Source organism: Lasioglossum baleicum, chromosome 13 (genome assembly GCF_051020765.1).
Source record: "Lasioglossum baleicum chromosome 13, iyLasBale1, whole genome shotgun sequence".
Classification (NCBI taxonomy): domain Eukaryota; kingdom Metazoa; phylum Arthropoda; class Insecta; order Hymenoptera; family Halictidae; genus Lasioglossum; species Lasioglossum baleicum.
Genome location: NC_134941.1, coordinates 10,198,908 through 10,208,994, shown reverse-complemented (window position 1 = coordinate 10,208,994; position 10,087 = coordinate 10,198,908). Strand labels below are relative to the sequence as shown.

General features: G+C 37.5%; 1 protein-coding gene across 6 annotated transcripts; it reads left to right on the top strand.

Annotated features, from left to right (window-relative positions):
• The first annotated feature begins 823 nt into the window (after positions 1 to 823).
• Mon2 (Mon2 homolog, regulator of endosome-to-Golgi trafficking) lies at positions 824 to 10,040 on the top strand. Of its 6 annotated transcripts, none has more exons than XM_076437058.1 (26): positions 824 to 1,140; positions 1,319 to 1,466; positions 1,629 to 1,760; positions 1,841 to 2,023; positions 2,100 to 2,336; positions 2,402 to 2,527; positions 2,590 to 2,787; positions 2,883 to 3,135; positions 3,206 to 3,356; positions 3,442 to 3,684; positions 3,762 to 4,045; positions 4,134 to 4,504; positions 4,659 to 4,871; positions 5,063 to 5,238; positions 5,316 to 5,478; positions 5,859 to 6,006; positions 6,083 to 6,336; positions 6,600 to 6,734; positions 6,806 to 7,056; positions 7,166 to 7,328; positions 7,399 to 7,542; positions 7,653 to 7,966; positions 8,034 to 8,218; positions 8,293 to 8,539; positions 8,670 to 8,752; positions 8,947 to 10,040. In XM_076437058.1, the coding sequence occupies exons 1-26, from the start codon at positions 1,136 to 1,138 to the stop codon at positions 9,111 to 9,113; spliced, it is 4,974 nt and encodes a 1,657-aa protein (XP_076293173.1). In that variant the 5' UTR covers positions 824 to 1,135; the 3' UTR covers positions 9,114 to 10,040. The 6 variants fall into 6 exon arrangements, with proteins under 6 accessions (XP_076293173.1, XP_076293172.1, XP_076293174.1 ...); XM_076437057.1 differs by having other exon boundaries at positions 3,203 to 3,356; positions 8,296 to 8,539; XM_076437059.1 differs by having other exon boundaries at positions 3,203 to 3,356; positions 8,676 to 8,752.
• The last annotated feature ends 47 nt before the right edge of the window (positions 10,041 to 10,087 follow it).

Below are 10,087 nucleotides of genomic sequence, written 5' to 3'. Positions count from 1 at the left end.
TCCATGGAGTACTTTTATAGACGCACAGCTACGACGCTTATCGGTGTTCAATTTCCAGTGCGCATGTGTCTGTAAATAGATGCCGATGCCGCATTCAATGCGTATATACACAATTTGTACAGTGATATTCAAACACTCTTTCAAAGAGAACAACTGTTTCAAGATTCAATCAAACGACTTTAATCTTTGTGGGAAGCTAAAAGTATTAGTGTATTAGATAACGTATTAAAATTAAAATGAATTGATTTTTACGATTCAAATATTGCCGCGCTTCCCGATGTTTCAAATTCCTCAGTTTCTTCCATTTTCTTTCATCTAACATAGTGTGAAGCAGTGTGAAGGACGGAGTATATTTGCAAAAACGACAACACCTTCTATACAGGGTGTCCTAAAAATTTTGTACGCTTTTCAAAGGGGTAATTCCTCGGGTCATTTCAAGTAATTTTTTTCATTTTTTTTGCCATTGGCTGAGCCGGAATTCGCCCGCTGTAGCAACGCTCTAATTGGTCCGTGTTTGTTGTTAATAACTCTTTAACAAAGATGCGAGGAATATTTTCGTAAAGAAGAAAGTGACTTCAAATAATTTCAAGAATTACCAGTTTCAAGGAAGTACAACATTTTTGGAACACTCTGTGTATGTAGATTACAAATTTTGGGGTCACGAACATCAAAGATCTCAATCAAAACATCAAAGTTTCGCATCTGTAAGAACGCTCTGTGGTTTGAATTACATAGTAGGTTGGCTCGAATTGTTCAATTTATACTTCACCAATGCAGAAATGCAAGTAAGACTTCTAATCTTATTCAAATTTAATTAAAAGAACGCAAAGTATATGGGTCAAGAAAATTCTTCCACTTCATGATTGTACATTGTACTGTAATATGTATGTCTTCGATTTCCACTCTATATATAGAGTGACCGAAGTTTAGCACGATCTGGACATCTACATCTACGAACACACTCACACATTGTATGAGTATCAGCGCCATTGCATGCCACGGTTTATTATTTACTTGATCGTGTTGCAATTAAGATGCGAATAACTGATTACCGTGGTAGAACACGACTGTCAAAGAACTTAAAACGGACCATTAGAAACGCTATTAAATAATCCTTCGAAGTGATGTCTTAAAAATGACGTAAGTTCGAAAATGTGTAAGGACAAGTTCGATAGATTGTCACCTGTCCGTTGTCATTTGTGATAATCGGCATGGGACGTGCCAACTCATCTACTATCAGTTAGATACTATTTGTATTACAACGATATGTGTTTATCAAGGGATTGTTTATAGCTTACAATGAAATAGATTTTTATAGTAAGTCTGTGAAAGAGGATCGAAATACGATGGCGAACGCAGCTGTCGGGACGAACCCGGAGAATACTTCAAAATTTTTGGAGTCATTGCAAACTGATTTGAAAACCCTTGCCTCTGAAACGAAGAAGAAGTACCCGCAGATCAAAGAAGTATGCTTTTATTCAGGATTTATCTAATAGCTAAATGTTTATTTTAATATATAACATTCTGTGAGAAACTTAGGTTAGTTCTTTAGACTGTTAAAAAACATTCTCGCGCGTATAAATCGTAAAATAAATACGACAGTTATTTATATATGTGTTTTATTTTAGTCATGCGAAGAGGGAATCACGAAAATAAGAACTGCGTCAAACACCCCAGGTGCTCCAATTTATTACATTGTAAATCAAATCTTGTACCCTTTAGTTCAAGGCTGCGAAAGCAAAGATGTGAAGATTATTAAGGTATATTCTTTTTTATCCCTTAATTACAGCTTTTTGTCATATAACACTATCTCAAACTATACTTTTTCATATTGTTTTAGTTTTGTTTAACTATAATGCAAAGGTTAATTACGCAACAAGCTGTTGATCAAAAAGGTGCACGTTACATTACGGACACCCTATGGATGTTGATGGAGTCTGGTATAGAAGAAGTTAAAGTATTACAGACTGTAACTTTGTTACTTACAAGTAATACCATTGTGCATGGCGAAACACTTGCAAGGGTAATAATCTGCATTCGATATGAAATTGTAAACGGTATCTTAAAGAAATAAGTCTGTCATTGGGATTAATTTTCAGAATCTAGTTCTTTGCTTCCGTTTACATTTTACAAAAGATAGTACAACAATCAACACGGCAGGAGCCACTGTGCGACAGCTAGTGTCATTGGTGTTCGAACGTGTTGTTGCAGAAGATGAACAAAGTCCCGATCATGAAGATTCGGATGACATTAACTTAGAAGAACTGAAAATTCCTACTAATCAGGCACCTAAAGGTTTAGGACCATGCGCTGCCGATGCATATTTAATGTTCCAGGTAGGTACATTTATATTATTTATCATCCGATACTATAATATTAATTTTATAATAACTTTCCACAGGATTTAGTTCAATTGGTAAACGCAGATCAACCTTACTGGTTAATCGGCATTACTGAGATGACACGTACATTTGGACTGGAATTGTTAGAGTCTGTTTTAACAAACTTTTCCTCAGTTTTTTTCAAGGTACTTTCACTAAAAAATTTTTAATTAAATATGACTGGTAACGCAGCAATGTCTTGTTTCAGCATCCGGAATTTAGCTTCTTATTGAAAGAACGGGTTTGCGCTCTTGTAATTAAATTGTTCTCGCCAAATATCAAATACCGTAATTCTGTCCCAGCATCATTACAACAAGCCACGCCTTTGGACAAGCCTTATTTCCCTATTAGCATGAGACTTCTTAGAGTTGTTTCCATATTAATACAAAAATACCATTCTCTTTTGGTAAGTAAAATATATTCGAATTTTGTTGCATGCCGAAGAAGTAACTAGAAGTAATTTATCAGTTGAACACATAATGCAAGATTTGATATTTTCAGGTAACGGAATGCGAAATATTTTTATCTTTGATTGTGAAATTTTTGGATCCAGACAAGCCGAATTGGCAGAGAGCTTTAGCTCTGGAGGTTTTACATAAGATGACAGTGCAAGCTGATCTTCTTACTAACTTCTGTGAATGTTACGATTTGAAACCTCATGCAACTAATATCTTTCAAGATATCGTTAACAGTTTGGGTGCCTATGTACATAGTCTGTTCGTTAATCCGCAAATGATGAATCAGAGTAATATGGGTAATTTAAAATATATCAATGATTATAGATCGTTACATAAAATGTTATTAATAGCTCCATAATGCAGCAGCAGGTACAACAATACCACAAAATACTACATCTCCGTTGTTCACTGCAATGCCAATTGGCCCTGGTGTTTCACCACAGCCTGGTTTTTATTCTCGCGGTATTTGGTTGCCGGTAGTCGCAACATTCCCAAGTGGTCAAGCTAAATCTACGTAGTAAGTGTAGAAATTATAGTCTTCCCTAATTCAATCCACTTATCAGTTTCTACAAATAGTATGTTCATAAAAAAATCATTTTCAGTCTGGATATGCTCGATAAAGGCGAACCACCGCAGATACCAATAGGCTATGGAATCAGCATAGCCTACGCATGTTTATTGGATATTATACGATCCATTGCCTTCGCTATTAATGGCTCCGGCGAAGCTATGACAGGAAATCAATCGTATAAACCGGCCGAGTCCGAACGAAAGCTTCATACACAGCTCATTAATTCGAGTTGGTGCGGTTTATTGGCCGCATTGAGTCCTCTGATCGACACCAGGTGCATAAATATTATTTCTCTCGATTTTTTACTACCGTAAAAAATGTATGTAAATAATATTTTATCGTAATTATCAGCACCGACGAATCTGCGACCGAAAATGTGCTGAAAGCTATCCAGATTTTTGCATCTCTGTGCGGACAACTAGAACTGCAAACTCCTCGTGACGCGTTCATTACCGCGATATGTAAAGCCTCGTTGCCACCCCATTATGCGTTGACAGTACTGTACAATGCTCCACAAGGCATTCCAAGCGCGAGACAACAAGACTCTGCTCAGTATAATTTAACTATGGAACCAGACTATCGACAACAGGTTGTGGCTGTTGGAACACCACTACCCACTGCATCGCTGCCTGTTGGTATGTGGAACATGCCTTGATACTTCACCGATAGTGATATTTAAATAACACACTGCGTCATATATAAAATTGCATTTTGATCGTGCAGGTGCACACCAGGGACCCGTGATGTTAACAGCAAAGAATCTGCAATGCATGCGCGCATTACTGTCGCTCGCGCATTGCCACGGCAGTATACTCGGTGGTGCATGGCATTTGGTACTTACAACGTTGCAACATCTTGTCTGGATACTCGGTTTAAAACCATCCACAGGGGGATCCTTGAAAGCTGGCAGAACTGCTGCAGATCCAAACGCAGTACTTACGAATGCAGTTATGGCCGATCTACCTGTTCTCAGCGCCATGCTGAGTAGATTATTTGAAAGTAGCCAGCATTTAGATGACGTAGCTCTGCATCACTTGATAGATGCACTTTGCAAACTGAGCCACGAGGCCATGGAATTAGCTTATTCTAATAGGGTAAGCAACAATATGGCTGTAACATACAGTATTTTTAGAACAGGTCACCTGGATATTTCGCTTGTATTTTTTCCATCGTCGATAGTAAACGAGATGTTAAAGTATATTTCGAGTTGTACAGCTCTTTAAAATACATTGTGTCTGTCCATGCTAGGAACCGTCATTGTTCGCTGTCGCCAAACTGTTGGAAACCGGTCTGGTGAATTTGCCGAGAGTCGAGGTTTTATGGAGGCCACTGACGAATCACTTACTAGAAGTTTGTCAACATCCGCACATTCGTATGAGGGAGTGGGGAGTGGAAGCTATCACGTACCTTGTTAAAATGGCGCTTCAACATAAGTATCCTCAACCTTTGCGCGATAATCAAGTATGTCCATTTATGTCCCGCTTCTTGACCCTAATTCATACATGGTGTCACACTAACTCAATAGAACAAATTATTTGAGTTTGTGACTACATATTTTTATAGTGGGACACTCTGTATATTTTTTATGTTAAGGATTAAAATCAGCTTCCAACAGATTCAAGTATTAAAATTTGATTCATTCTTTGACACAGAAGTTGCAGACGTTGCTTTTGGGACCGCTATCCGAGTTGTCATCGGTGCGTCACGGTGACGTTAGACAACGTCAACTAGAATGTGTTTTGCAAGTTTTACACGGAGCTGGTGAAACATTGTATCACGGTTGGCCCTTGGTACTTGGTATCATCGGTGCAGTGTCCGACCACCATGGGTATATCTCGCATTATTCAATTTAATGGATCTAGCCTAATATTGTTAAATAACGATCCTCCTTCTAACGTTTTACAGGGAGGCTTTAGTTAGAATAGCTTTTCAGTGTTTACAACTGGTAGTAACCGATTTTTTGCCGGTGATGCCTTGGCGGTGTCTTCCGCTTTGCGTCGACACGGCTGCCAAGTTTGGATCGCAAACACAAGAATTGAATATTTCACTCACTGCTGTCGGATTGATGGTAAGAACTAATTCTTCGGAACAAGCATCTAATATCTAATATCTGTGTGTTAATCGTGGTATTACTTGTGCATTTCTTTTCAATCGTACAAGAGACGAGTTTCAAGCCATGGAATTCCTATGGAATAATATCAGATCAAGAAATCATGATTTAGAGACGCACACCTTTGATTGTAGAAGACTTAGAAGCATCTAACGTTGTTAAAGTCCGAGCAAAAATATCTTGAACGCGAATAAAATTACGATCAAGGCAATTAAATAAAATGAACAGTTCTTATCGTATATAACGTGTACAGTTGAAGTAGATAAACGATTCGATAGAGTATGTACAATCTACTTGCAGTAAGTTCAATTTATTGGCATTTTCGTTTTTCTTTGCAGTGGAACATAAGCGATTATTTTTATCAAAATCAAGAGAAACTCTGCGTTTCATTGAAAGGGGATTCGTCCTCTGTATTTCCGGATTTTCCTGGTACTACAAACATGCCAGCGTTTGATAAGCTTTGGATGTGCCTATATACGAGGCTAGGTAATAATGAAAAACTCAATAAAGCAGCGTTACAATTAGAAGTGGAATGTATAAACGATACCGTTCTATTTTTAAGGGGATTTATGCGTGGATTCTCGACCTGCAGTGCGTAAATCAGCCAGTCAAACTTTATTTTCAACAATATCCGCGCACGGTAGCCTCTTGCACCAGCCGACATGGCAAGCTGTGCTGTGGCAAGTTCTTTTCCCATTACTGGATAAAGTAAGGAGTTTATCAAACTCTGCCAGTAGCGAAAAAGTAGATACTAGTGGAAACATACTCATTCATCACAGTCGGAACACAGCACAGAAGCAATGGGCTGAAACGCAGGTAACAATTTCACGTATAAGTGCAGGGGATGAGCCACTTACCTGTACCACCTAAATTTATACCAACTTTTGTTTGAAACAGTTTTTGATGCAACAAGTAGGTTGTGACTAAATTCAGGTGGTACACTTAGCTGACTCACCCAGTATATTTGCTATCAGTTTCTTTATTATATCAATGGATCTCTTATTTTCACGTTGTAAGAAAATAGACTTTAGATTTATTTTTTTTAAGTATTCTATCAGTAAATAGAATAAATTTTATAGGTACTGACGTTGAGTGGCGTTGGAAGAGTATTTAATACGAAACGGCAGCTTTTACAAATGTTGGGCGATTTTCCTAGAGCTTGGTCGCTTTTGCTAGAGTTTATAGAAAATTCTGCACTTAGTAAAAATAACGAGGTACAGTACTAACATTGTTTTCTCTCGCGAAAGAAAATACCGATGCTTAAACTTGAAGTGTGAATCGGCAGGTATCGTTAGCTGCTCTGAAATCGTTTCAAGAGATTTTGTATCTTCAAAAAGGCAGCGATAGCAATGAGGCGATACAATCAAACGATTCGGAGGCATTGTGGGTTGTTGCATGGCGTGTATGGCTCAATATCGGAATGGAAAGCACGACGCCACCGCAGGAAGGCGAAACAGAACCTTATATACCGTCGCAGGCATTTTTAACAGCGTTAGTTCACATATTTCCAGCCGTCTTTCAGCACATCAGAAACAAGTACGTTTTTATACATCTTAAAAATTATGAGGATTTCTTGAAACCTTCAAAATTGTTGGTTTTACAGACGTGTAAGCGAAATATAATTTCGATTGTTTTCCATTTCCAGATTCACTGGGCCGGATTTGCAAAAGCTTTGCATAGTACTGAAAAATGCAGTCGCGGTTCCGGTGCATGGTGAGTCAACGCCCTACATTTTACCTACAATGCCAGATGTCGTCCTTACACATTTACAGGACGGTGTGCTTCATTCCATGGAGCTTCTGCAAAAAGTTTGTAATTTCGGTTCCTTTTCTGAACGATTTATTTCTATTCGAAATTAATTCGACTGCTTTTCGATAGGAAGCACTAAACGGACCTGACAATCTGCGAACAATGATCGTCCTAATCTTTCTGCAACTTCTGAGCTTCTCAAAGTTAGCTTGCGAAGCACCCACATATGGTAAAATACCAACGAAGCACATTTCTCAAGTTCGAGGTGTATCGGTATGTGCCTGCGTACCTATGTACAACTTCGAATCGAATCGTTTTTTTTTAGATGAAAAACTAGAATACTTCCTTACACGAATATTAATTAGAATTTCTCATTCATTCAGACTGACTGGGTCACCATGAATTATGTTCCTTTCGGAGAGAAAGCCCTGTCAATGGTCGTGACGCTGTACCAAAAGACAGCGCACGAAATTGCGGTAATAGAAGGGCAAGTTCTGAAGCACATTATAGAAGCGTTACACGTGCCTTTGTCGATGAAATATGCTTGTCCATCGCCAACTACTTGGAAACTAGCCGTTACTAGTCTGCTTGCTGTTTTGCATACTGGTTTGCCACTGGCTAGAAAATGTCCAGAACAATTTCAAAGTATGTGGCCAGCGCTCGCGAGTACCTTAGATGATTTTCTATTCCCCAAAAGGTAAAGTTCCATTGCTCCGTAACAGCTTAATTTTTAATATAATCAACAATATATATTTTAATCGTAGTGTACTGAACGTGGAACGAGGTGTAGAAGAGATTCAGGCAGATGAAGCTGTAGATTGTCAAGTGATGGAACTTCTACGTGACGAGGTTTTGCCACATTCTCAATATATACCTCATCAATTCATTTTACGTGTGGTAATGCTTCTAAATAAAGGTTCTATACATTCAGCAACCACAGCAAATATTGGTATGTAGTTCTGTGTGTACATACATATCAAATAATCTACTCCGTTTCTAACAACACCGTTTTCATCTTTTAAGTAGAGAACGGCGGTGAAACAAAATTGAGGGAAGAATTCGCGAAGACCTGTTTCGAAACGTTACTACAATTCTCTCTTCTGGATGGATTAAATACTGAAGCAGAACACGAATCGTCGAAAAATCCTGAAAATGACGAAGGAGGAGTCGCTGGAAGATTGGCAGTCACTGCGCTTCTTCATAGGTTCCAAGAAGTATTGCGGCGATATATAGAGAACGAAAGGCGTAGTGGAAAATGTCCGTTGCCCAGGTAATGGTTTCGTTTCTTTTTACCGATTCCTGCTTTCTATAGTTAACGATATACAATTGTATGAACGCCTGTGTCAGATGAGATGAATTTTCATTTGTTTTTAAGTACTTATTATATGAACCTTTTCTAGGTACAGATTGTCTGAAATATCGTTTGTTTTGAAAGCTGTAGCGACACTTGTCGTGTCGCTGAAAAAGGCACCGCCGAATAAAGGTAATTCAAAAATACTATTCTACTAATAAGACTATTACTTAATTATCTGTTCATTATGTTCAATTCTTAACTTCATGTGCACAGCTACATTCTTCAAATGTGTTTTGTAATAATTTATTATCTGATAATAAGTCTTGATACTTTCTCAAGAAAATTAGTGGTGTTTTAAAAACCTTTCTACATTAATTTTTCAGTTGAAAAGTCAGTTTGGGAGCAACTGATTGGATTGTATCCCTGCTTAGTAGAATGTACAATTGCTACCGCATCGGGCCAAGTTTCAAGATCTTTACGTGAAGCTTTGCTGCAGTACCACGATCTGTTGAGGCCACCAATTCAAAATTCCACGTCAAATGGTGTTTGACCACTGCATTCTTTACTTCTATCCCGAAATAGTGATGTTTACTACAGCGCCAAGTAGTGAACTTCTCGTAACTACGGTTACATGTATAATAAAATTTATTGCAAAATTTTTACTTCCGCGTACACGTACGAAGCGAAGTGTGAAGTACCAAGGTGATGTACCGCCAGCAATATTTTTCTTTACACGTGCTAAAACGTACGTCTCTTCACACATTTTTCATCGCTGTTGTTAACAGGTGAAGAAATTTAATGCCATTTTTTTTTCAAGACCGCAAAATGATTTTGATTTTGTAAATTGCAGTAGTTTGTTTTCTATAGATACCAGGTTACAACTAGTAGATTAGCGATAAAGTACAAAAGAAAACGACTTTAATTATTTATTTGAAACTTCCATAATGTCTGTGGTTTCAAACAATCATGCCCGTAAAAAAAGCCTTTCCTTCGCGAGAAAGGAAATTCTCAAGATAACGGAACAATACCACACCACACGTGACATTTAAAGATAATGAAAGATGCATATAATTTTTTTGGAATTATCATCATTATCATCTATAAACAGCAAAAGCTTACGTAATTGCAATGTGGTCTCATACGTGAGTGAAATAGCACACGAGCAAATATAGCGCTAGGAAGTCGAAGCAAGTATAAAAAAGATTGTACTAAATAGCTAATACGTAAGTGCAAATTAATTAATAACTACAATTTATACACATGCCATTCTGCTGTACATAGTCAATGTACAAGTTGGCTTTTTCTAATACACATTGTAAATATCGAACTAATCATGATTAGTATACAGTATAAGACGATTTTATAAATAATATAAAGTTATTATTCGCTATTCTTACAATGATATATAATATCGAAAAATTTTATGATATAATAATGTAAATAGCTACACAAAAATTCAATAAAAGTCTGAAATATTTATTGCTATTTTTGTATAGAAATCGCGTCGCCGTATGTTTTTTGGCT

Coding starts and splice junctions, on each gene's coding strand:
- Mon2 (XM_076437055.1), top strand. Junction 2,337..2,401: donor ATGCATATTTAATGTTCCAG/GTAGGTACATTT, acceptor AACTTTCCACAG/GATTTAGTTCAATTGGTAAA. Junction 3,685..3,761: donor AGTCCTCTGATCGACACCAG/GTGCATAAATAT, acceptor CGTAATTATCAG/CACCGACGAATCTGCGACCG.